This window comes from Dermacentor albipictus, chromosome 1, assembly GCF_038994185.2.
Source record: "Dermacentor albipictus isolate Rhodes 1998 colony chromosome 1, USDA_Dalb.pri_finalv2, whole genome shotgun sequence".
NCBI lineage: Eukaryota > Metazoa > Arthropoda > Arachnida > Ixodida > Ixodidae > Dermacentor > Dermacentor albipictus.
The window spans coordinates 83,593,611-83,621,342 of NC_091821.1; the positions used below are offsets into that span (position 1 = coordinate 83,593,611).

Sequence of the window (27,732 nt, forward strand, 5' to 3'; positions counted from 1 at the left end):
TGCCACGTATTATACGTGACTTCTTGGAAACTTCCCGAAGGACGGGACTAGACTATAGACTAACACAATCGCAGCACTCGTGTTTGTTTTGTTTAATCTTGTTCTTCGCGCAGTTCGCAAGTCTTTCTTAGATTTTAACGATAGAAGGGTACTGGGTGCTTAGGCTGACTCGTGCTATGATTAAAAAAAAAAAAGCCACGAGTGCATTAGAAGAATGCAACCAACTTAGAATTGTTTACTGTCCTCTTGAGTAACTTAGAGCACTTTTCACTCAGAGTCTAGGTAATTATTCTACAATACCAGAATAAACTAATATTTAAAGTATCTTTACGGCTTCACTGTACGCCTTTACAGCTCAACTAAATCCTTCAATAACTCCTTCTTGCCCATAGGCATTGAGGAATGTAATAGTTTGCCTGGCCACGTACTAATCGAACGTAACCCTTACAAGAGAGAGAGAGAGAGAGAGAAGGGAAGACGGAAAGGCAGGGAGGTTAACCAGACTGAGTCCAGTTTGCTACCCTACGCGTGGGGAGGGGAATTTACAAGTTTCGGCATTTACTAACGAACTGTTTGAGTCACGCTTAATGTATTTAGATGTATTTTTCTTCTTTGCACATTTTGATCACTTCCATTGTAATCGTTGTAACAGCATTTTTTAAAATTTTAATGTCGTGGTGTTCTATCTGTTCTATCCAGCTGAAGAGTGTTTTTTATTACTTAATTCGAAATGACTGTTGCTGCATTCCTTTTTCTTATGTATGCTCCCCCCTTAGGTAATACCTCAACCGGGGCCTTTGAGGGACAGAAAATGATGATTATGATGATGATGATGATGACTTCAAACGCAAAATCTTCAATGTGGAATCATGGTTGTTAAATTAAAGGGTTTTACGTGCCAAAACCACTTTCTGATTATGAGGCTCGCCATAGCGGGGGACTTCGGATTAATTTTGAGGCCCTGGGTGTTCTTTAAAAGTGCGTTATAAATCTATGTACACGGGTATTATTGCATTTCGCTCCCATCGAAATGCGGCCGCCAGTGCCGGGATTTGATTCCGCGCCCTAGGGCTTGGCAGCGCAACACCGAAGCCACTAAGCAACCATGGCGGGTGAATCATGGTTGCACTGCGCTTAGTATTACACTGATGGAAGAACTAAAAAACGAACATAAAAGAACAAACAGTGGACGTACGGGACACAAAATACCGATTTGTTTAATACTGTTAAAGAACACGCTTATATACATGGTGTTCTTTAACGGGATTTAAACGAGTTGGTAGTTCGTGCCACGTGCGTCTACCTTTCTTTTATATTCGTTTTTTAGTTCTTCAGTCAGTGTAATCCTATGCGCAATACAATAATGAAAATCCACCAACTAACCCCGTTCATTGCTTCATTAAACAATGGAGAAGTTGCAGATCCCATTGACCCATATCTAAGTAATTTATTTCTGTGATGACAGCTGCTGCGAATTACGGAAAAAGGTGTTGACACACCACGTGACTAGATACGTGTTCGCAACGTCATTAGCGCCCTCATGCATACTACCAACGAATGATCGATGCTGTACGTAGGCCGAAGGCATAAGTAGGCCATGTTGAGAATTGCAAGCGATCACCACCCGTTTGTTAAACCTGTGGTCGGAGGCCCGACGATGCACCGCGCAGAGAAAGCGAGAGAGCCAGCGCTCGGACGGGGGAAGCCCCCGCTGGGCCAGTGCCTCGGCCGGCGCCTCGACCCGCAACCTGATCCGCACCGCCGTGCTTTCGGCAAACCGTCCCATTGCCGCCTGCTGTGTGTAGATCACCGGTGCCTCAGAGAATTGCGAAAACGTTGACGCGGCAAACTGAGGAGGCTTGCATCCTGTGCTTTCTTTTCTCTTCCTTTTGTAAATCTTCACCGCCATCTCTCTCTTGCAAAATAACGATTCACTCTTGAAGCGAACCTCGACGAGTGACCATCGTTCCTGGCTCATGCGGTCGAGGCTATGCCGCCCGAGAGAGGCTCACGCAGTTAGTCGCATTCGCGAAGTAACTTCCATAGTTTTCGTCGTAGTTTTTATTTCAGAGAGAGGAAAAACAAGAGGTGAAAGGCACAGAGTTAAGTTTCTGGTTGCCCACTCTGCACAGAGGATAGGGTAAGGGGCAGAAAATATAATTAAACGAGAGAAGATAAAAAAAAAAGGGGGAGGGATGCAGCAGTTCGCACATTCTATAGTTTTTCAATGAGTCCCGTTCCTTTTAAAAAGCGCTTTACATAGCGCTTTTTAAGCAGTTTAGGCCGACGTCGGCTGGGACTACGGTCCAAGAATTCCGGCTTCCGTAAGGGGACGGTTGTCAATCTTGTCGAGTATGGTACTGAAGACTGTGCATTGAAACGACGACAATCATACAGAAGTTGCGCTATCGTCTCTTTGCATACACTAACTTCACATTTTGGACTTGCGGCCATTCCGATGAGAGTTACCTCCCGTCGTGGTAAGCAATGTGGAAGGCTGATATTTAGGTGAGGATCCAAGAAATGAAGTTGCTGTTTTTTGAAGTCTGCCGAATTCCATTGAGCCATCGTAAGCTCGCGCACAAGCGCATGGAACTTTTCCGCTGTCTGCTCTTGGATTCGGCATAGCGACGCAATCACCACTGTTATGGGAAGATCGAGCGGCTGCGTCTATTTACTCGTTTCCAAGGATACCACAATGACTTGGCAACCGATGAAATACGATGTCATGTGCTTTCTCAACTACCCAATAGTAATTTTCTCGTCTGTCCACGACAGTTCTTCCTTGGAGTCGATGGCGTAATGCAGAGCGCAAGATCTGGAGGGTGACCTTGGAAACACAGAAGATGGACCATTTCTGGAGCGTTTCCTAATTGATCGATTGTATTGCTGCACGTAGAGCTGTAAGTTCGACGGCCTTCGTTGATATAAAGTGGGGTGTCCTGAATTTTATTTCTGTAGATTTTGCTGGGACAAATACTGCAGCTGCTGAACTACAGTGCACGACTGACCCCTTTATGCAAACGTGTAAGCGGCCACTGTGGACTTCATGTATAGTAGCAATAATGCGGCCTGATTCATTGCTGCTGACGGCATTTGTGCCTTGATGCCTGGAATGGTAAGGCATACTCGAGGTGAATGCAGAGACCAAATTGTCAGCGAAGGTCATGCTGCTTGGACGTTATTCGATGGTAGCGATGCTCCGTGAGTAAATAGGAGACGGCGGAAACTCGTATGTGGCCTAGTTGTTTGCAGGCAAGTAAGATGGCGAAAACGCATCCTTGAGACATGTCGAATGTGCATTTTTAGAACGTAGACTGCAATGTACGTTGCGATAGGCACGTCACGCTCTATGACGATTGGGGCTGCTGTGGATGCACACTTGGGGAAGCCGATGTACGTCCGTAGAATTTGAGCTTGTATACTCTGGAGTGTGTGAAGGTTCGTTTTACTGGTGCTGCCCAACGCGGCTGCCAGCAAAAATGCTAGCTGATGGCCTTCCATTTGTCTCCGATACGTCGCTATCCACCGCGAAAACTTCCTCGACTGTTACGCTGCCTGTCTACAGCAGTAACGCTGACTGAACTTGAAGAATGGCCATGCGTTATTTATCGCTTATCCCATGGCGTCACGTGCTTCATTGCTGCAACAGGCAAGATATATCTCGGCAAAAGTGGAAGCCAAGACCGTAATTTCGACTCGTATCCATTGCCCAAGGCCTGTTCATGCCTTGGCTCGGCGTGCAGCATCGATCATTTCTTCGCGGCATGTATAGGGACCTCAAGTCAGTGCGCGAAAGTACATAGTCATATGGTACTTTTTGAAATCTCACGCACTTTCTTTGTAACCCGAAAAAAATTACAACCACAGCAACTACCATCATGGAAATAAATTATTAAGATGTTTGTCAATATGTTATGCAACTTCTCCATTGAAGAATTTGCGCTTAAACCAATAAAACAAAAATTGTTCAATGAATTTTTGTAAATAATTACCTAAACCCTTGTGAAAGATACTCTGACCTGCTCAGGAGGACAGTTAACTGTACTAAGTTGGTTGTACTCTCGCAACACATGCGCAGATTTTTAAAAACCTTGGCACGAGTTAGCTGAAACGCCAGGTCATGTTGCTATAACATGAATTGGCACCTGGAGCATCACTATGTCGCCGCCTCCTCCTTCACGTTTTCTTAAAAGGCGAGGGATTCGCTACTTTGCAAGATAAGTAATTAGGTCAGTAAATAAGTAAGTAAAGTAGGTAAGTAATGTAAGAAGAGTAAGTAATGTGAGTAAGTAACTAAAGTAAGGAAGTAAGAAAAGTTAGTAAAGTAAGTGCGTAAGAAAGTAATCTATCTAAAGTAATTAACCAAGCAGGTGAAGCGGGTAAGTAACGTAAGTAAGTGAAGTTAGTAAGCACGTAAGTAAGTAAAGTTAGTAAGTACGTAAGTAGGTAAAGTAAGTAAGTAATTAAAGTAGGTAGAGTAATTAAAGCAACTAAAACAATGGAGTAAAATAAATTATATTCGTGTTGGTGCTAAGTACTCTTTGCGTTATGAATCAACTTCCGGTGTTGCGCAAGGGTCGATCTTAGGTCCATTATCTTTGTTACCAACCTTGAAGAACATTTGTGTTATTCACGTCTACTTTTATACGCTGACGATATTAAACTTTTTCGTGGAATATAATCAGAGCAGGATTGTGAATTATTACAGGAAGATGTGAATTCTGTAGCGGAGTGGTGTGCTTCCAACGTTTTGTTTATTAATCCAACTAAGACACTTGTTGTTTCGTTTAATCGCAAAATGTATCGTTTATTATACGAATATTCACTTGATAACGTTCCTTTGAAAAGAGTGGTTGTACGCGCCACTTAGAAATATTGGATGACTCCTGGCTAACTTTCGAAGAACATGTTTCAAGCATCGTTAATGCATCTTACAGGAAGTTAGGCCTCATATCAAGGATGACTAAGAAGTTTACGAATGCGAACTGCGTTATTCTCTTGTATTCTTTGTTTGTCCGCTCGAAGTTAAAGTTTAGTTCTGTTGTATGGAACTGTATTAATTTGATCAATGTTGCAAAAATTGAATGTGTTGAATGACGTTTCCCCCTTGGTTTCCTGTACGATCGATTTATCGGGCGCCATGTATTTTAAGCCTACGAGCCTGTACTCCGTATGTTTAATATTAGACCCCTACAAATAAGGCGGAAACACCGTGATTACTTATTCTTGTATAAACTAAATCTCAACCACTTCTCTTGTACGCGGTTAATGTCAGCTGTGACGTTCTGCTTGCCTATAGCCCTAACTTGCGTAATTCTAGCATTTTCTATGTGAATTACTCTTGCACCTCTAACGCTATAACACATCTTATAACAGAACAAAATACCTTGAGCAAAACGGGAAGAAGGTGAAAGCAGGAGCCAACGTTTCGACAAGTGGACTTGTCTTCTTCAAGGCGACATATGCTTTCCTCGCCACAGTATTTATAGGCGGGTTTCTTCTAAAGGGGAGATGGCGTAAGGCGGGTGGGGGCGGCAATGAGCGAAGGTGTGTTGGCGGCGAGGGTGTAGAATTGAGAATGAAGGAGTGCTGTGGCACAAGGCCAGTGACACGGCCGTTTGTCAATCACGTGTCAACGGCCGTGTGTCAGCCGGCGCTTCAAGGGCGTGCACTCTGGCGGTCGTGCGCTATCGTGTCTCTGAAAGAGGCAATGGAAGTAGCGGCAGAAACCGGTGGTCGTGAAAAAAATATATATAAAAAACTACTGAAATGGAATAAATCAATAAATAAAAGGAAAAAAAACCCATACCTTGCGTCATGATCTTGAAATATTAAGCTGTACTATTTGCTCCTTATCTCACTTCTGTCGTTGATTACTTCAATTTTTTTTCAATTGTTTGTTGTACTTTATACCACTGCTAGAGATATTCTGTTTTGTTGCTCGGTTTTATGTTCTTTGTCAAACATAAGTGCACCAATATTAAGGCGTAAAAGTGTTCTTGGGCACATTCACAAAATAAATAAATAAAATGAAATAAATGAAATGAAAGTAAGTAAGTAAATAAATAAATAAATAAATAAATGAAATGAAAGTAAGTAATTAAATGAATAATTAAATAAATGAGCTGATGGTCGTCGATGTTTGAAGTGAATGTGCTCAGGGCATATTGTTAAGCTTAATGATTTAGCTAATTTTCGTTGATTTTAATGCATGGTATGTGCGCCTACATTTACAAAGTCATTGCAAAGACGGATTTAGGCTATGCAACCCGAGGAGATCAGTTTAACATAAGTAAAATAGCTCTACATCTTCCCACTCTTGCGCCACACAGCAAATGCAAGCCTGCCCTTTGTTCTTATTAAAGTTTTTTTTTCGGGCTGACAAGGAAAGACGCCGCATGACTGGGTACTTGTGTTCACTGCAGGTTTTCTGAGTTTTCAACCAGCTGTAAGTTTATTTGCACTACACAGGGGCTCCACAGGCGCTGGTTTTACTGATGTCATAGCAATGAAAAAGAACTTTGCCTCGCGCAGGAATAACACCGGAGGCCTTCCCAGCTGGCGCCATGTCTGAACAATATTGAAGCTTTTTAAGTTGCGATTAACTGCCTATCCTTATGCTCCGTGCACGCAGAAATAAAGCCTCTCAAAACAAACATGACACTATTAATTTGATTGACGATTTCTAACAAACGTATTCCTCTATTGTCTTTGAATGGGGGAGTTGGGGGCACAGTTTATACATGGACCGCCAGGACTTTTCACGTCCTGGAAGGGCGTCTCCAGCTCGGTGTCAGATTCTTGAGAGAAAACAAGGGCGAAATAAGTTGCAGTGGGTATAATGCACGGCTTCTAACGAAACCTTTCTTTCGTTTGTTGCAGGTTACCAAGATGATGTTCATTGTGGTCGCCATCTTCGCTCTGTGCTGGCTGCCATACCAGACATACAACATCCTCACCGAGATCTACCCGGAAATTAACTCGTGAGTGTTGTCAAAACGCGTGATGCGTGATCTGCCATTCTATTTTACTTCTTCTCGTCGGGAACTTGTGCAATATTTTTAGAGGCAGGCCTGGAAGATATATAAGTACACGTGCCAATAGTTTATTTTTCGGTGCGAAGCATGCTCACACCAGTCTTGCTCTGTTAATACTACAAAGAGGATGCTATGGGGGTGGTATCCGTTTTCACACCCGTACTTATTTTTGTTCATGCAGATATCGCTACATCAATGTCATCTGGTTCTGCTGCCACTGGCTGGCCATGAGCAACTCCTGCTACAATCCATTCATCTACGCCATCTACAGCGTAAGTATCTAGTGCCACCTTCCTCTGTTCATCGCGCAGTATAGAGTCCGTATCCTCCGTAAGGTTTAGTAAGCGCCGCCACTCAGTGCTTCTATTCATGAAACTTGTCTTACGCAAGAGGGATTCCTCATTGGCGGACACTAGGGTTCTCACCACTCACGATAGTAATCCGCGTCATAATGAGATGATGGTCACGGCGATGGCCAATCCTAGAGGGCACTCACGTAAAAAGTGTTTTGTGAATATATGAGCAATAAGTTGGAAAAAAAAAACGGTGAAAATTACTGTAGAATGCGCCATTGAGTGAGCACCATGCTCTAGATGACATTGATTAAACCGGCGGGGTTACCTCTTCCTCCGATACCATCTTCCTCTAATACTCATTACTTTCCGAAGTATATTCGCCATCAGGGAACTATATAGTTGCCTCTTTCTCCCGCTACTCTATTGTAACCCCGTGTTCAGATGTTTCTTGTCACTTTGGTTGAGCTTTCTCTGCAAGGCTATCTTTAATTACACCTTGTGCCAACGCCTTTCACTGCGTGGTGCTGTCCGCGCACACGTCACCACGTTGCTCTCTCTCTTTCTCTCTCTCTCTCTCTTGCGCCTCTTTCCATTCCCCTTGTTCGTCTCCACAATCGTAGGGCAGCCAGCCTGATGATTTTCTGCTTAACACCTCTCCCTTCTCTCTTTCTTTTTCTCACTCGTTTTCTAAGTAAAGCGGCTGTGAGGTACGATCGGCTGATGTTGCTTTCGCAGAGAGCTTCTGCGAACGTAAGAGTTACACATATGTCTTCACTACCTTGCTACCTTGCGTGTCCATAAGTAGATCACTTGTCAAGAAAGGGCTCAGGCAAGAAGACACAATCTCTCCTATGTTATCCTATGTCCTAAATTATTAGACTTGGAAGGCTTAGGGGTGAGGATCAATGGCGAATATCTTAACAACTTTTGCTTTGCACACGGCATTGTCCTGTTTAGCAACACTGGGGATAAATTGAAAGAAATGATTGAGGACCTTAACCGAGTAAGTGTAAGGGTAGGGTTGAACAGTAATATGTAGAAGCCAAAGGTTCAGTAGTTTGGCGAGGGAACAAGGATTCATGATCAGCAGTCAGCCTCTAGAGTATGTGCAGGAGCACGTTTGTGTAGCTCAATTACTCACAGGGGACCCTAACCATAAGAAGGGAATTCACTGAAGAATAAAATTGGGTTAGAGTGTATACGGCAGGCATTAACAAATGCTGATTGGGAGCTTACTACAGTTGTTGAAAAGAAATGTCTACAATCATTGCATTAAACCGATGCTAACATATAGGGCAGAAACTTGGGAGGTTTACTTACAAGCTCGAGAACAAGTTCAGGACCGCGCAAAGAGCAATGGAACGAAGAATGATAGGCGTAACGATAAGAGACAGGAAGAGAGCGGTGTGGATTAGAGATTAAACGGGGATACCCAATATTCTAATTGTCATTAAGAAAAAAAAATTAGCTTAGCAGGCCATGTAATGGGTAGAGTAGATAAGCGGTTGACCATTAGGAATAAACAATGTGTACAGTGCGGAGGGAAGTGCAGTCGAAGAGGGCAGAAAATAAGGCGGGGTTGAAGAAATTGATGATGATGATGATGATGATGATGATGATGATGATGATGATGACGATGACGAAATTAGGAAATTTTCTGGTAGCTAGTTAGAATCAGTTAGCGGTTGAAATAGGTAGAAAATCGCTGGGAGAGGCTTTCGTCCTCAGTCGACTTAAAGATAGGCTGATGAAGATGACGAGAGCCAAAGCAGAGAAGTCGACCTTGGGCTGATAAATCTAGCCAGCTGCCATGAACTGGGGCTTTGCTTGCGCAATGAAATCAATATCTGAGTAGGCAGAAAATTCTCTATACGCAAAAAAAAAATGAATAACTGCACTGCCTACTTCTCGATCAAAATTGAGGTGCAGCCCGCTGTTCTCGTTCTGTTTATCTCCTTGTGATTTCAAAGTTTGTTTTACTTTTATCCATACAGCAGGCCGAAGCGCTATCCTTTCTCAATAAACATTCTGTCATCGTCACTAAACAAGGAAAATGCGAAAAATAAATGATGACGACGAACCGTTCGCTGTGGCTGGCTGAGGAATCCGACAGTAAGTGAGCATTTTGATCAGGAGACTATGAACAGGCATAAGGCGCCACAAGACGATGACACAGAGAAAGGACAGCACAAAGAAAGTACACACAACACCCGCGATTCACCCACCTTGCCATTTTAACGGGATGCTAAAGAGAAGATTAATTTCTTCTGTATCAGTAAATTGCTCTTCTACTATGTCAAAAACACTACTCTTATCGCAATAATACGCTTGGCAAGCTGGAAAAAGCGCAATAATGATAAACGGGTGGCGACGCCTTCTTGAAGTATCCGCACCTAACGTAGTAAATTCTTTAAAGGTAAAGACAGACTACATTGTGTTCTAAAAAAGCCAAACATTGAACATAACGAGTCGCGGGAATTTTTTCTTAGCAAACGTGGCCCAAATACGAAAAGCTACTTTGAAATTCGTAACGTCACAGTGACGTAGCTGCGTTGAGGTCTCGGCGCGAAATTCGAAAACTGAAAATTTGACCTTCATTTTTGCTTCTAATAATCAATGTATTATTTCAAAACTAGGCACAACAGAGTTTTCAGAGAACTCGTTATCCGTCTAAACTGATTTAGCGTTTTGCACGATACGGCGCCATACGCTGCCGTACAGGCAGGAGATAAGTCGTGGAAGTGGAACCGCACATTTTGTTTATGCTCTCATCTATACTATTATTACTGCTCATACAATGCTATGAATGGAGCTCTTTTGTGGGACACGCGTCTTAGAATATCGTTGCTCCATTTATCTCACAAGATCTAAGGTCTGTGTGTCTAAGGTGTAGATCTAAGGCCGTACCTTACGGTGGTACGGTACGGTTTGGATCGCTGACATGGTACGGCGATCTCACTAGACCGTCCACACGTGTGCAAAAATTGAATCTCCACCCCCTCTCCCTCATCTTCTTCATTGATCTTTCCCTCCAGACCCCTCTTTTTCTTGTTGGAACACTTCAGCCAGAAAGCGTTAGCCAACAAAAACATCCCATTCTTCGTTAGGCAACGAATAATTTTCGCCAAGATGCCTCGGTGGCCACCGCAGTGATGGAGGTTTAATATTGGCAACCCTTCTTTATTGCCCGCCGCGTTCTCTTAGCAGCTATGGTGTTGCGCTGTTAAGCACGAGGTCACGTGATCAAATCCCGGCCATGGGGGCCACGTTTCGATGGGGGCGAAATGTAAAAAAATGCACGTTGAAGATCCCCTGGCGGTCAAAATTAATCTGGAGTCACCCGCTACGGCGTGCCTCGTAACCAAATCGTGCTTTCAGCACTTAAAACTCCAGAATTCATTTAACTTTTCTTTATGCAGGTGTCCTCGGTACTCCTTTGAGATTACTTTAGATATTCTTTTATACTTCCTTGTACAAGCTGAGCAGTAATTGCTTTTGCCTAATGAGGAACGCCTCGCCTAAGAAACTGCTCGAATATAGAATGGCACTTCATTACTACATTTTATGCTTACTAACAGAGCTAATGAAAGCAAGCAATTCAGACGTGTTCTGCCATTTATATGTTCGCTCTTACAATTAGCTGTTTAATCTAACATACTCCTCGGTGGTCTTGCCCACATCATTAAATTATGTTATCACAGTCATAATGAGACTCACGGGTTGAAAGAACGATATGAGGTCTGTGTGACGAACGATATAACCAGCCCAGCAGCCGCTTTTTCTTACCGTCAGGCTAAAAGCTTTGGTTTGATTGCGCTACAGGGATACTCCAGGACAGATACGATCTTTGCTAGTTGCTAGTATTTCGAGCCTTTGATGTAGCGCACCAGCCAAGTCGCTACGTTGGATCTCGAAGTCTCGGTAGTGCTGAAAGGGGGCGCTGCGACAAGCCCTCTCTTGTTCTATCATGAATTCCGGGGTATGTCATGTAACGAAGCAAAATAGCGCGACTGTACTCGATGCGGGGACGCTCTGAAATAAAAACATGAGGGTTCCTAACACACCTGAAAGTCTTAGCTTTTCTCTTGAACCTTTTTGATGCAGTTCTGTCCGTTAGCGGCTGCTATCAGGCCATCACTTATCAGCGTCCACAGTTGTGTTGCGCGGTCTGTACTACGTCTCAGTCATGTGTTATGTTTCATTTTCACTGCGTTATTGAATATGAATGACACTTTCGGTAAGTCTGCCTGCATATAGGAGCACAGAGCGCGTTCATATGCGCATCTCTTGGCACACAAGAAATGCTTACAGATTTTCTCAAGCATTGTCTGCCAGGGCAGTGTTGTTTAAAGGCATAATGCAGTGACTTTTAACGAGAACAATATGATTTTATCAGAACTGTGCTTTTATTAAACTATAGCGGCTAAATGAAAAGGACGTATAGAAACGTTACTCGACAGTCAATTAACAAACAGATGCTGCGCGTTTCTGAGAAGGCCGAGGAGCGAAGTGGTCGAGACCTCATAGACGTTTCGCGATTTCACTTGGTTATTCTCTGACATTTATGCTCAGCTATAGCACGTAAGAGCTGTGTAACTGTATGGTTTACCAACAATTGCCTGCTAGCACGTACGGCGAAGTGAGCCACCTACGACTCCATCAAACCTATCAGACGAAACTTGTGGTCTTATGTTTATATCGAAAAAGTGAACGAAAAAATAGTTACGAACTCTTCGATGATCAATTCATGTCCCAAAAATATAATGCTTGCTTCTGCTGACTTGTTGCTTTCTTCAGACGATGCGCCTGCAGTTTGCAATGTTTGCAGAGAGGATGAACGGCGTCTCTATTACCTTTACTGTTCTCTTGGAGATTAATCTTATAACCGGGAGGCTTTGTGCAAGGCTTGCTAAACAGAGCAAAATGCAAAAATACCTTTCCTTAAAATTTATTCTTTTCTGCGATGTTCGTGACTCTTGTTGATTTTTGTTTTCTTTCTGCAGGAGAAATTCAACGCCGAGTTTCAGGCTCGCATCCGCTGCTGCGCTCGACGGCATCACGACGAGATTGTCTACGGCCATTCATCCATTATGACGCAGCTTTCGGTGCGACTGCAGTCCTGAAACGTGCGAAAAAACACCGCGGTCGTTCTTGGAGGCCTGTGATCTAGCCGCTCCGCCAATGAAAATGAGTTTCGATGTCGCGTATGTGCAGAGCAATCGCAGGTGATGATAGGACCACATGCCTCAGGAATGCGGGACGTTGATCAGGTCGGGTTCTGTCTTTATGAAAATCCTTGACGCAGCAGCATTGTAACCTAACATGTAATCTTGATGAGCAAGGACAAAAATTTGCCCTGCATTTTCTGTAGAAGCAAAACACTGTAAAAACTCGCCAAAGTTGCTCTATGTGCGTGAGAAACTTGACCTGTTTACATCATGGCTTCTTTTTTTTCTGCGCACTGCTGCAAATAACAACATAACTGTATTCTTCCACAAAAAAGAAGCGTTCTATGGCGTAATCTAAAAGGCATGCTGTGCCATGCCTGCCAAGAGGCGACGCTGCGTTTCCCGCAATCAGTGATGCAAAGCCTCGACCAATTGTTAGCTTGACGAGTAGTTGGAGGACTCATAAGAATTCAGATGCTTCCCCTAACGATGCTCCTTGCTTAATCAGGCTCGTTGAGAAATGCACAACTATCGCACGATGACAGCAGCCTGTCGTTTAATGGAGCAGTAACTGGAGAAACAGTACTTGGATGCCGGCATTTCAAGGCAGGCACTTGAGCACCAACACTCGTCACTGCCTTTTGCAGCGTCTACAAAAATGTGCAATGTTGCTGCAAGAGCGTAAACGACTCACTCGGGTTGCCGCCTTGACCGGAAAAGAAGTCAATGCACATAGACAGCTTCTGCATAGGGCCAACATGATTACAGTGGTACGGATTCCGGTTACACGAGTCTCCTTGGATGCCGGAGTTACTGATTTAATAGAATGCTTTAGCGTACCGATGCACGTGCACTCCTGTAGGCGTTCGTATTACCGTCGTGGATCGTGATAGTTGGTCGCAACATTTGATAATTCTTTTCCCTGCGTGCAATTAAATGTGTCAGGACAGATTACGTTTCAAGTTTGCGAGGCATGTTGTGCCATGCCTTCAGGGGTCCTGCTGCGTTGTCTGGAATCAGTGGTGCAAAGCATTGACAAACTGTTTGAAAGCAAGAAGCAAAAGTTCTTGCACACTGTCGAATCACATTTTAGGTGGGAACACTCCAGGCGTGAAGCCTGTGCTACGTTAGAATTATTGTACGTAACAATGCTTGGGAAGTGCTGCGTGAACTGTTATCCTTAAACGTACGAAGAATTAAGGCGGGGGGGGGGGGGGGGGACTCCACTGCGTGAACTAAAAAAGAAAGATAAGACAGCGTTCCGCATCCCTGCAGGTCTCGTGGAGGTTGAAACTCACGTGTGCGGTTTCTCGAGGGGTGGTGATGTGTCGAAGTGGCTCCAGAATGTGCTCCATTTTCCTCTAGTCATAGAGGCGCCGGATGGCACGCTGACGTCTTTGTCGCATTGCCCGACCGCGGTGTTTTTCTATTGTTTGTTTTTGCGAACATTGCTCACATCGTACTCTGCTCACAACAGCAGTTCAACAGCGGCAAAACTTGTGGGTGCTGATGTCAGCCCGGCAGCCGAGGGAAACATATGTACCCTGCTTGTCTGACATGTACTATTTTTGTAAGCGTACGTAGGCTGTGTCGAGTGATTGGTTGTGAGAGTGACGGATGGCTTTAGCCAACTACGATGATTAAAATTTTATTGTCTGATACAGTAAGTTCTTAAAAGATAATGTTTAAGAAGTATAAATCAAAGTTACATTCTTTATTGTCACTTCCAGTACCAACGTTACAGAGTTGGGAGGTTACTTGATTGGTGTATTCAGTAAGTTTTTTAAACATTTAGATACTTTTTCTAGAAGTCTACGTTCTGGTACCAGTCATTCACAAGGCATGAGTGTTATCAGCAATTAAATGTAGAAAGCGCTTCATATCTTGTGGAACATGGGGGGTGACACCCAGTAACTTATTTAGTAGATTCGGAAGCTATTAAATTTATCGTTATTAAGGAGTGAATGGAATGGAAGAATGAAAGAAAGAAAATTGAACTCGCCTGAATAATTCATGTGAATTAACTTCAAGGTCTGCTGTTGAGACAAATGTCAATGCTTTACGTCGTTCTACGTGCTGGCGCACAAACTATCACTTACTGAATGAATACCAGCGCTCCATTTTTCACATAAGCAAAGTGGTGTTCTTACCATCACCGTTCTTCAAGTGGCCTACTTACTGTCGCTAGTTGCCAGTTTGTGCAATAAGTGAGACTCTACATTGAATAAATATATACAGAATACTCACTTTGAAGTTGAAAGAAACCATACGAGCCACATTCCAGTTTTCTATACTTTCATGTGTTTGCATTGCTGCTTCCAAGTTATTTCTGCATATATCATTAAATTGTAGGAAATAATGCTTGCTGGTGGTGAAAAATTCAGCACTTTATTTGGGCTTTCTTGTGCTCTATCACTTACGCTTCACACACAAAAAAAAGACGGAGAAACAGGTAACATCGGGTCGTGCGTACAAGATTATGGAAGGTGTAAACAGGCAGTACAACAACATTTCATGTGACTGAAAAGCAAATGGAATATCGCCCGAATAGATTGTGCGTATTACTGTTCGAACAAAGAGAGATATAATATAGTCTGTGCTGCATATTTTATATACAGCTTGCTATCTCTGGAATCTGTGTTTAGTGACATGCTTTAACAATTGAATTAAGTGAACTTGTAAAAGAAAAAAAAGTGTCAACTGATGTCTTTAACACTTTGTCGTTCGTGACGTTCACGTCAGTGCTAACTCGCCAAGCTTTACTCTATCCTTGTGAAGAATGAGGCTGTTATTTGTTTCAGGATATCGTTCACCCATCATTCACTGATTCATTCACTTACTGATATTGCCCGCCTACTCTCTAACTCATTGATTCATTGCTCTCTCTACTGATTCACTTAGTAGCACGCTTAGTCATGCATGCCATCAATTCATCATCTAGATGTGAAAAAAAATTACGAGGCCCCAGGTAGCACCCATTGTTATTCCCGCTAGTAAGCATAAGCACTCATATTGCTGTGTAAATAAGTCCCTGGTGTGAAACACTTTAGACCTACAAAAACTACATTGCGCAGGCACTGTCAAAGTGTCCTATTGAATGTTAGTACCGCGCATGCAGGAATGCCTGCATGTGAATATTTAAGCCTCTACATTGTTAAATTACGCGTTGTCATCGTGAAACGTACTTTTTGTGACTGCACAAAAACCAACAAGCCCAACGCTTCGCGTTTAGAATACGAGCTAAAGTGGACGTACTGGTTTAGTGCCATAAAAAGCTAACGCTGACTGTGGATCATGACCTAAAAATGAGCAGAAAGCTTGAGCTTGGTGTCTGAAACAAACTAATAATACATAAATAAAATCGATCAGACTAGCCCGCTATAGGCCACAAACCAAACCAACCCGACCAAACCGCTATAAGCATTTCTTTCACTTAAGGCGCCGTATTTATTATTTGCTCCAGTTTCATAAATGACTGAGTGATTTATGCGGTCTTGAAACGTCGTGATGCGATGAAGACACAAAGGCCAATAAATCTTAGCGCCTAAAATCAGCACCCGGAATTGGAAAACGTTTTACGTGACGGGTGAAACCTGAGCAACGTGTTTATTTTGTGTAATATTTCGGGGAGCCCAAAGTTGAAAACTGCAATGGCGCTGAGCCTTTGGTTGCCACTTAAGCCTACTGGAAAGGCTGCGAAACCTTCTGCAACAGCTGAAAATGAACCGTACTTCGGAGATTTGTTTACTGAAGCGTATGAAGCCTTACTTGAGCAGGCGGCATCGACACTTGTCGTTGGTAATATAGGAACGCGTACAAAATATCGAAATTTCAGGGAGTCATCCCAAACATGGGGCAACCTGCGTGTTGCGTTACGCACGGAACACACCCCAACAGTGTCTATAAGCACCTAATATTTCTTCAAGCTTCAAGGAGATCTTAACACGCACAATATCAAGCTTGTTTTGCAGGACTACTGAAGACTGCTTAAAATTTGCAGGATGGGCTGAGAAAATGCAAAACCTTTGTTCAAGTAGCACATGTATTCATAACGGCTAAACGTTGGTGATGACTTAACACCGTACAGAACATGTCAGTGTTATGATTAAGCCCTGATAGAAGCACGAAATTATTATTGTCATACGCAGAAAAATACCTAAACCTGCTACACTGTCTGAGGGACCACGCTGATGATACGATACGCCACATGACTTTCCGCACAAGGCAGCCTGCAACACAGCAACTCAAGCGAGAACGTGGGCAGTCTTTTCCAGGTTGCGTCATTCCGGTACGGGAAGTCGTAAACTTCCTGTTACTGCTTCCCTTGCAGTTGATGCCAACTTGATAGCATTCTCTGAAATGTGCCTGCGTAACACCTATCTCACTGTTTCATGAATGAGATTATGCTCTTTTAAGTAGGACATTTTTTGGTATCATCAAACATTGTTATCATAAAATGTTTGGTATTTCAACCGTTAGCTGTTTGAGCTGAGCAGTTTTTTCAGAAGTGATCGGAAGGTAACGCTCTCACAACTATAAAGATACATGACAAAAGATAAGAGGCCCTGCAGCGATGGAAGTTTTCCATGTGGTTACCAATAATAGCGTCTGAACTCACACACATACACAAATAAGAATAGCAGCTCACAACTTCCAAAGAACGTCACACAATTTGTGCTTATTGTATAGATTAAGGAAACTTGTGCGCTGTTGGCAGTGGAAAATATGTGTATTAAGCAAATCAAGAATGGATCATAGTGCATAGTGTGATTGCCTGCAGTTTCTGTAAATAGGAGGAAATCTGATATTTTTGACACTTGCTTGTGGAATATTCACTAGTGGATTTCAAAAATGTATTATACACTGCAAGCGTATTTTTGTCTGTATTGCGATCTCTCACGCAGTAAATAGCCTCACACTCTATATTATTCATGTATCGATGTGCGCACTACACTGCCTCATGCAGTTTTAAGTGATACTATTTTCGTCTAACTGAAATGTGTGGGGTGTCACCGTGAATAAAGTCAATAAACTTATGTGTACATATGACGAGTGTTTGTGTTCTTGCGTTAGTGTGTATTTTGCAAGGTTGCATTATAACTTTGCAGAGGGAGAAAGGAGGAGCAGGAGAATGGCGTCAGCTACAGGTGCACCAGGCCATGCAGAAGCATGCCGGCAGTAAGGTGTATGCGAAATGTTGGAAGTAATCTTTTCTACTCTGTTCGGTTGCCCTACACAAGATTGCCAACCTCCGGCTCACGGCAGCATTGAACCGGGGGAAAGCTTGCAAACAGCGAGGATGTAGTTAGGAAGAGCTGATGGCAAGAACAGCGGGGCCAGCTCGTGCGCTCTTCCTTTATTTCTGCCTCTATAGGGTGACGTCCGCCATGATGTGTGGGTCAAACAAGATGTGTAGGGAAGCTCACTTGGACAGCTCCAACTCGGCAGTCCAGTCTTACTACATATTTAATGATTGGCGGGAATGAACCTGCAACGTTAAACGTTACCACTGGCTGAACAGCTAAGTGTTTCTAAGACTCTTCAGTATAGGAGGTGAAACACCTCCCCCAGAAAATACAAGGTCCCTGCGGGAAGGCTAAGACTTCCATGTTCCCAAAAGGAGCCGCTCTATGTTTCAGCTCTTTAAGGAGATCCTATTGCTGTTCGACGAATTCTGAGCAGTATAACTAGTAAGTAAAATTTTACGTCACCATGATCAGGGGCCCTATAACGTAAAACTATTCCAATACGTTTTTATTCCAATCTTCTGACGTCAAATTTGCGTAACCGTCGACGCAAGCATTGGGCGGTGACCCACAGGGTTGTCTGAACACACCAATCAAAAGCTCTCCTCGATCATAGGAGGTCACTTTTGTTTGCTTGAAAAACGAATAACATTGCCTACATTGAGCGGCTTGTCGTATCTTATTGGCTGACAAGAGGCGAGGAGCACACTCAAGTGGAGAGGAATTCGATGGGGCCGAGCCATGGCACTGAAAATCGATAAGCGGATGAAGAGGGCGGTGCTGGCGTCTGCGATTGGTGCGTTTTCCCTCACTTAGCTTGCGGGGGCCGGTAGAAAATCGCGGCGGCATGCAGCGGAAGTTTAAGAATGACACTACAACGGATCCTCAACAAAGAAGCGTTGGTAGAATGAGGTCGTAAACGTGCCGAAAGTGTTCGAAAACGTTACACGACCACGCAGAAATCCTTATTATACGAAAATAAACCCATGCTCTCCGGCAGGTGCCAGTAGCGAGTGCCTGAGTGATTGGTGGCAGCCATCTTTTATTCCTTTCAGAACGGGGCAGCCTGCGGCTATTCAGAAGATTATTCCATTTACACGTACACGTCACTTTGACGCGGTGAGGTTTCGCGGTTTTGTGACGTTGCGTGACAGGAAGATGAAGTGGGTGCCACCTGGAAACTCTTGACCAATAGCCGAGGGCTAATGTTGAAAAGGCGTTGAATCAGAAATAACAATTTTTCTTTTGTTCGGTCAAATCATGTATAATCAGTGTGTACACGCCATATTAGATAGGGAACTATCGCGGTTTTCGTGACGTCGCATGACAGACAGGCGAAGTGGGGGTGGTCCAAAAAAGTTTTCGACCAATCACGGAGGGCTGATTGCAGAATTGGAATAGAAAAGCTTGGAATAGCTTTACGTTATAGCGCCCCAGGACAAACGAACATACCGATTATGTTGTCAGTACTATGTTATGTCGACAGGCCGGAGCACGCGCAGACAACGTGCGAATATGGTGCAGTAGGGAGGTTTCTAAGCTGCTGAATTTCTTGTCCACAGAGGGATAGTGCGGTGGAGATCACGAAGAGTGTAAGTGGCTCGTGGCCGCCATCCTTTCACGTCAGTGCTTGGCGCGCAAGGCTTTTCGCTTGTTCGCTTTCACGCAAACCGATGTACGAAGCAAACCACTGGAAGTCAAGGTGGAATCCTAATAAGCGAAGCTGCTTTAGGCAGCGCAATGACCTCTGTAATCAGATATCCCACGCGAAACCTCGCTTTACAGCCTGGAGTGCTGACTTGCGGTCAGAAATCACCACCACTGGAACTCGGCAAGATGTAATTTTCCTTAAGGCAGCTTGAACTGCAATGATTTCACTCATCATCACAGAAACAACCCGCTCAGATCAGGCAGCCCATGTGTCTGCAAGGAAGGTATCACGAACACAACAGCATTAGCTTCGCGTTCCACGTCAACAAAGCCATCGATGAAGGCTTGAAGACTGTGAATATGTGCCTTCTTTAACAGATCGAGCACCAAAAACTTGGCTTGTGCCGTAAGTGTTGAGCGCATAGTTGTGATACCAAGCACGTGATTGGGCAAATATTGCTGTGTCCTTAGCTTTTCATAAAAAGGATGCCACACAATTGTTTGAGAAAGAACTATGTCTAACTCATTTGTTTTGTTTTCGATGTTGACTATTTCATGAGCGAAGGAACGCGCAACAAACAATGAATGAAAGAAAATTTTACAACTTGCCACACAGGATCATGCATTGGTCGCGGTTCTTTGTCAATAATTGATCTTGCGTATTTGCGTGAACACTGATAAAATTCCGATATTTTTTTTTTATGGTAGTGCTCTTGATGAGAGTGCATTTGCGCGTCTTCACAAATTACTACAGGCGTATAGACTATGCTGAGATGGCTATCACCTGCAGACACAAAATGCACCGACCTACAACTACGCCTTGCCAGAGCTATTGGCGGCGAGAAGTTACGGAGTCGCCATCTAGCGGAAGCGCCTCGCTGGCGTATAGTATGAGCGATCACGCGGTGCGCTCCTCATAGGCTTTGCTGTCAGCGCTCACTGAAAACACCACGCGCGAGCTCTCCCAGACATTTCTGTAAGTACTTTCGAAACGAGAGAAGTTTTTTACTGTCTAAATAATATTCTTGGGCAAACTGAAAGCACACAATCGTTTACAGACGCTATCTCTTTACCGAATACGTACAGTGAACGCCACAGCGCGCGGTCGCCGCGATCGATTCTCCCGAACCGGCTTCTTGCGTGAAAGGTAGGTAAAAACTGAGAGCAAGCTATGTGAAATATGTTCTTATAGTGTTTGTATAACTAAATGGAGCGTAATACAACGAAGCCTCAATGCAGCGATCGCGCAGATTCGCAGCGACCGGCGCGTCTGGATGCTTGTCCGCGCACTGTTTCGCTTTCTCCACGTGCGCGTTTTCGCACCGTGCCATGAGCTTTAGGGCGCAGAATATGAGCATTTGACAGTATACAAGCAACCATTGTTGCGTGGGTGTTATCAGAGCTGTTCAAAAATAACTTCATTGTGGAGACCTCGACGCCTACGGGGACTGTGATGTGCCGTCGCGACGATTCAATCTTTTTTTCTTCTAAATTCTTTGAGCTTTCAATATTATTTCTCGAGTTGCGTCGCGCTGTATGTTTATCGGTGTTCTCAGCGTGCAATTTCCCGCTGCTCCTTTTTTGTAATCCAGTGCATGCATTAATTCATAACACAAACATGACCATATGCCATGCTTTTTTAAAATGTGCTTCTTACCGCTGCCTTTCCACTCCACTCAACTTGCCAGTATCTATAGCATCGACAAGTTCATAGACCAAACCGTCATGACATTAGTCGGGCAGCGGACTCGGGCGAGCGTCTCAGTGCGCGTTTTTCAGAGCATCGCAGACCGGGCGCCGTAGCAGAAATCTTCCTCGCGTCTGTGCTTGCTGCATACCCGAGTTGTAGCCGATGTTTGCCGGTTTTATGTTTCGCGAGCCAAACTTCACGCAGCTTGTCCTGCGGCTACGTGTGAATAAGGCTGACTGCGGGCTCCGTTGCGTACATCCGGCATTGTGGCACCGAGCAGTAGCCTACCATGTTGCGCGCCTTCAAAGGCAGCCACTACCTATTGTAGTGCTTTTAAGCGTTGTAAAGGAGACACTCGAAGCGGGAAAATTTCGCCACTAAATGAGGAACGCAGCGTAAATTGAAACTCTCGTTTTCAGCCCGCTTCGGCGCTCCCGAAGCAACCGATGCGGCCGCTATGTCCCCGTGATCCCTCCTAGCACGTCACGCCGACGGTGGCGCCAGCTTTTCCAGTGGTGGAGCTCGAGGCCAATAAGCTAGGGCTGTCGCATTCATTAGGGACGAAAACCTTAGGAAGCGAATACTTAGGGAACAAAAAGAATAGAACTAAGTTTCTAGGCGTTTTCCCATTCTTAATTAAAACGATATTGCTTGGTCTGTCGCCCTCTGCGCCCAATTATAGCTGAGGCCATAGGCGGAGAGTTTTAATGCTTTCCGGAGTGGGCGGGGGGGGGGGGGGGAGGGAATATGGCTGGGGCCCGACCAGCTTTCCGAACCACATATATATATTTCTTGCACATGAGAAACTTCGTGTGGTCTCGAAGAATTGATCGCTGAAGTCACGGAGTCATATGAGTATATACAAGACCTCATAGCAGGAGACAGTTCAATTTCACAGCCTCAACCCTCTCGGTGGTGTAATCTTCTTTCGTGTAATTCTGGTATACTTGGATATCACTAACACTGCTTCGCCTTTCCGGCGAAACTGCAGCCTCTCTCTCTCTCTTCTTTTTGTGTAAGTCCGATTATAAGCGCTGCTGCGCATGATTGCTGTTGAGTCTGATCTCGAGTGAATCCGGCTTGGCCTCATTTCTTTTTTTTTATTGCAATGAAAATAAAAGAAAGAGACGTAGCCACCTTATAATGGTCACGGCTACTCCTTTTCTCGTAGTGGATGCAACAATATAAAAATCTGTAGGAAAATAAACAGAAACCACTTCATACGGTCAGAAATCCACAGCACAGTCCTATACGCCCATGAACATAACAGTATAAAATTCAAATGCAAGTTGCACCGCAATGAGTTCGTAAACAGTCACAAACACACACAAACGGCCGCGATGTAGACTTCGATGAGCATATAAACAGATGAAATGAGATGAGGATTACACAGTGTTGAAACAATTCACGCACGAAACGTAATATACAAGCACTAATAAGTACAAATAATAGAATAACGTTACAGTGACATCGTGCGATTATTCAGTGCAATACCTAGTATTTGTTAATGATACCTGTGTCTTCATAAAAATGTTCAAGCGCGTTCAATGCTTTTCGCTGTGCTATTTTCGATGGCCATGGGCCCAGCAAATTTGCGAGTGAGAAAGGCCGATGAGGATCGATGGAGTGTAGCTCTTGTTTTAGCTGCCGTCGTTGCGTCTCGTATATGGGGCATTCGAGGAGTAGATGGCGGACATCCTCATCGTTGTGGCCACATGAGCAAGCCGGGGAAGGAGCCCGTTTAATTCGATGTAGGAAATGTTTGGTGTATGCTGTCCCAAGGCGCAGTCGATGAATTGATGTCTCGCCACTTGTAGAAATTTGTACATCCAGGTGGTATTTGAGTTCAGGGTCTACTTCGTAAAGGATTGATCCCTTAGTGTTTTCATTAAACCATGTTGACGTACACAAGTCTTTCTTTAATACCACAATATCCGTTTTATGTCCATTGGTGATAAAGGAATGAGCTGAATTTCTGCATCTTTATGGGCCGATTTTGCCAATGAGTCCGCTAGTACATTGCCTGTTATACCAGTATGGCCGGGGACCCACTGTAATATCACTTCATGTTTCCTTTCATTATTCTGAGTTAAACTGTTCAGTACAGCGTATGTTATTCGTGCGTGAGGTTGGCCGTCATCAATATCTCCAAGACATGCTAAAGCCGATAAGGAGTCCGTGCAAATTACCCACTTTGTTGGTGTCTCATATCTTTTAATAAAATGAGTGGCTTGGAGAATGGCCACTAATTCCGCTGTTGTTGGTGACGACGTGCGTCCCAGTCGACACGCGTACTCTACCTCTAAGGATGGTATAACAAAAGCTGCCGTCGCACTTTCTTTGATTACAGACCCGTCCATGTACAAGAGAATAGATTCCTGGTACTTGTCAAATAGGTGATGCAACGCTAATTGTTTTGCTGCGAATGTGGAAACGTCTCTTTTATTTTTAAGCCCTTCGATTGACGTTTCTATTTTCGGCGTTGCAGAAGCCATGGTGTATAGCAGAGGTCTGATTGCCAAAAAAGTGATCGTGGGAGTCGTAATTTGTGTTCTTGAAACAAGGCGTGTATTTGTGCACCCGGACTGTTCTCTATCAGAGAGAGAAGGGGGTGTATAGAATGCTGAGTAGCAATTTTGAAGAGATGTCGGCATGTTTCCAGGCTGCGAATCACCGTGAAATGCGGTTCCCGCGCTTCTGCAATAGTGAGGTGACTGGACGTAGCTTGTGGGACTCCTATGTACACTCGTAAAGACGAGCCTGTAATAGCTGTAGCCGATGAAGGGACGTCGCAGATAATTTATGCCATATAGGGGTGGAGTAAGCAATTCTCTGACGCACAATGTTGAGTGGACGTGAAGTAGAGATGCAGTTGTTCCACCCCACTTCGTGCCTGCGATTCTGCGGAGAACATTTATGACATAACTAATTTGGTCTTCCAGGGCGGTCCAATGCTGAGTCCATCGAAGCAGGTGGTCTAAAATCACGCCGAGAAAACGATGTTTCGGAACCAGCTCAATATTATGGCCATCTGTCGAAAGACCAAAATTTCTAACCTTCTTTCTTGTGAAAGGAAGAACCGCTGATTTGGCATAAGATATGTTCATGCCCAGTTCTCTTAAATAGTCACCTATGGCGTTCAAACCTTCCTGTAGCCGATGCTTGACAATGTCTAGAGACTTGCTCGATGTCCATATGCAAATGTCATCACCATACACAGATATGTTTATGTCTGCTGGAAGTACTGCTGATAAACCTGCTGCTGCCGCATTGAAGAGAAGTGGACTTATTACACTTCTTTGCGGAACTCCTTTGTTTATGGTGTATGCATCACTTTGGCCGTCATTTGTATTTATATATATTTTTCTGTCTTTCAAGAAGTTAGCTATCCATTTGAGCACTCGGTCATGCACTCCGAGAGTTGAGAGTCCAAGCAGAACGTAAGGTGGCTGACAGAGTCAAAGGCCTTCTCAATACCAATAAACACAGCAACAGCAATGTTTCCACAGCTAATATCATGGTCAACAAACGTTACCAAGCCAAAGATGCAGTCCATTGTACATCTGCGTTTTCTGAAGCCAGCCATTTGATCTGGTAGACAACTCCTGTATTCTATACACCATTGCAGTCTAATATCGACCATCTTTTCCATCACCTTTGAAACACAGCTCGTTAAACTAACAGGACGGAAGGAGTCAAGAGACAGTGGCATTTTGCCAGGTTTTAGCAATGGGACTACGATAGCGATCCTCCAACTAATAGGAACAAGTGCTTCCTCCCACATCTTGTTGAAGACGTGTAGGAGAGTGGACGTGCCTGTTGGGCCAAGGTTTTTCAACGTACAATAAGAGATGTTGTCAGGACCAGTCGCTGTTCTTTGGCGTGTCTTCGAGAGACCGTGCTGCACTTCTTTTAGAGAGAACAGAATTTCCAACTGGGTATGAGGTACATTGCAAGCATTGTCAATATGTTGCTGCACCGAAAAGATAGATTGATCTTGAATTGATACAGGATCTGCGAAATTTACTGGTGTTGCGCAGAACGTGTTTGCAATTTCGCGTTCAGATACGCCAAGAGCTGTAGCAAGGCTTTTGAAGGGACTACATTGTGATACCGGGTGGCCAAGGGCGTTTATTAATCTCCAAATTTTCGGCAAGGTGGTGAAGGGGGTGAGTGACGTACAGAACTCACGCCACCGTTGTGTCCCAGTTTTTTATGTCGCGGTTAAATTTTTGGTGTGCAGCTTGACTTTCTTGAGAATCTTCAAGCCGTCCGCAACGAAGAAACCGACGCTCTGCTCTCCGTCTAACGGCTAGGAGTCGTTCATAGTATGCGTCGACACTGTTTTGTCCCTCCTGAACAGTTGTGTATCGCGTAGCCCTGGAGTAATTACTTAGTACTGATGACATGAACGTGTCCAGGTCATTTACTTGGTTCAGTGCCACAGAATTATATTCTCGAAATAGTTGCCAATTAGTAAGTTTAGTTACTCTGGGAGATCTTGCCGGATGTATAAGGGGATGCGCTATGAGAATTGGGTAGTGGTCACTGCCCCGTGTCTTATAATCTGTGCACCATCTAATACCGCGCGTAAGGTCAGGCGAGGCTGTAGTAAGATCAATACAACTAGCGTAATTGTAGCCTCTTGACAAGGTAATCGATCCATCATTGAGTACAACAAGGCCGCATGAGTCTATAGCCTTTTCTAAAGACCTGCCTCTAGAATCAGTGTGGCTACTGCCCCAGGTAACGTTATGCGCATTGAAGTCCCCGCAGAATAGGACTGGTCCTTGAATCCTTTGAAAGAAATGCATGAAAGTTGACTCAGTAAGACGCGATGCTGGTTGCATGTAAACGCAAACAATGGTCACTAGCAGCTTTTTAAACTGGACTTTAGAGGCAACGAACTCACGCACATCAGAGTCCAAGGAGAAGAGAAGACAGGAAGGTAGGTCTCGTCTGACGCATAACATAGTTAGGCTAGGGTTCGGTGTTCGTGAAGATGTGTATATCTGATTTCGAAAGACGGAAATTACGGTCTACACCGACTTCGTTAAGACACAACGGGGAACTTGTATTGCGATTACTGAGTGAATTATACAATGTTCCCCAACTATGATGCGCCAAGACTTAAAGAAAGAGCAGTTGCGTTACTCGATGAAAAGCAAGTGCCTATTGTTTCCAGTACAGCGGAGAAGCTGTCAGTGATTATTTTATTCCTTAGATTTGATTCGGTAATTGCAAATAATTATCTAACTCGAGAAGTACTGTCCTAATTTTCAAAGTGTCAATGAGGCATGTGTAGGCACCTCCAAATGACATGTAACTGCGGTGTTTTCAGCGACGTACTAATTGCGTACAATTTATTTCTCGTTGGCAAAGAAACCTCACGAAATACGAAAAACACTACGTCAAAGCGCTCCCAGCCGCACCATAAAACGGCGCCCTCCAATGAGCTGAATGAAAGCAACTGCATTGCGCGTCGGAAACCCGAAGAGACAGCGCATCGCATTGATAATGGTACGGAAGTAGCACCAAAAGCAGGTTTCGCGGCTTCTCAGTCATTACTTCTCTCATTTCTACGGCACAATTATTATCGGTCTCTCAAGGCCGACTGATCACATTTATAACAAAAGCCCCCTGATAACGCGGCCGAAGCTCCGCTCTGACCTCGCGCGAAATGCGAAAAGTAATGCAATAGGCATATAATGTGTCAAAATCCCGGTTTTACTCGCACCGCATCGAAAGAGAGTGAGCGAAGCTATATTTCACGCCAGAAACTTGCTTCGCACCAAAGCCAAATTAATGTAGCGGTTTCATGTTTTCATGAGAGTGTATACGTGCTGCCAAAACAGGTTCGTGTCAAAAAATAAAAGCGAAATAAACAGACCGGGAAGCGACCAAAGTATAGACAAAAGGCAAAACCGATGCGTTCAAGAAATTGCATATACCACTTTAAATGAGCCGAATTGGCAATCGGGATGTCTGCAAAAAAAAAAAAAAGAATCAGTCTTTAGTGTGCCTTTATTATCTACGAATTTGTAAGCTCCGTTGAGCACCAGCTGCCGCCTAGAGGACGTGTTCGAATGGGTCTCCTTTTGCAGCTACGCAGTACTGAGTCCGCTTTGACATCTTTAGTGGCTTTCTTGATGACCGACGCCAGAATTTTACGGCAGACATCCGTTATCCTTGCCTTGAACTAATGTGACGTTTGTCTTGATCCTGTAAACCTGATCTTTCACATAACCCCAAAGAAAGAAACCGATTGGAGAGAGGTCAGGTGACCTAGCCGGCCAATTTACAGGTTCGTGCCTTTCAATTTATTGCCCATGAAAAGTCGCATCCAGTCAGTTTCGTGCTCGGCTGCTGCTGTGTGCGGGTGCCCCACCTTGATGATACCACAATTGTGGAAGACATAACAGCGGGACTTCGCTGAGAAACTCATCCACCGCACCGTCAAAGATTTCGTTTACGTAATGATGTCCAGTCAGTGTGTGATCGAATAATATGGGACTAATTATAGCACTGGCGTAAATTCCGAACCACACAATGAGCGGCCACTGGTACTGATGCCGATTGCGCTTAACGCAGTGCAGATTGGATTCCCTCCAATAGTAGGCATTGTGCAAATTTACTTAAGCA

General features: G+C 44.1%; 1 protein-coding gene across 2 annotated transcripts in view; it reads left to right on the forward strand.

The window, feature by feature from the left end:
• Positions 1-17,485, forward strand: part of LOC135907463 (neuromedin-K receptor-like) — a 193,852-nt gene extending 176,367 nt beyond the window's left edge. The window contains exons 3-6 of one of the 2 annotated variants that reach the window (XM_070522995.1): positions 6,886-6,986; positions 7,222-7,312; positions 12,340-12,441; positions 16,653-17,485. In XM_070522995.1, the coding sequence (XP_070379096.1) occupies positions 6,886-6,986; positions 7,222-7,312; positions 12,340-12,441; positions 16,653-16,664 (306 nt within the window). In that variant the 3' untranslated portion in view covers positions 16,665-17,485. Of the gene's footprint in view, positions 1-6,885; positions 6,987-7,221; positions 7,313-12,339 lie in introns of both variants that reach the window. The other variant, XM_065439164.1, reaches the window with a different exon arrangement.
• Positions 17,486-27,732: the final 10,247 nt, after the last annotated feature.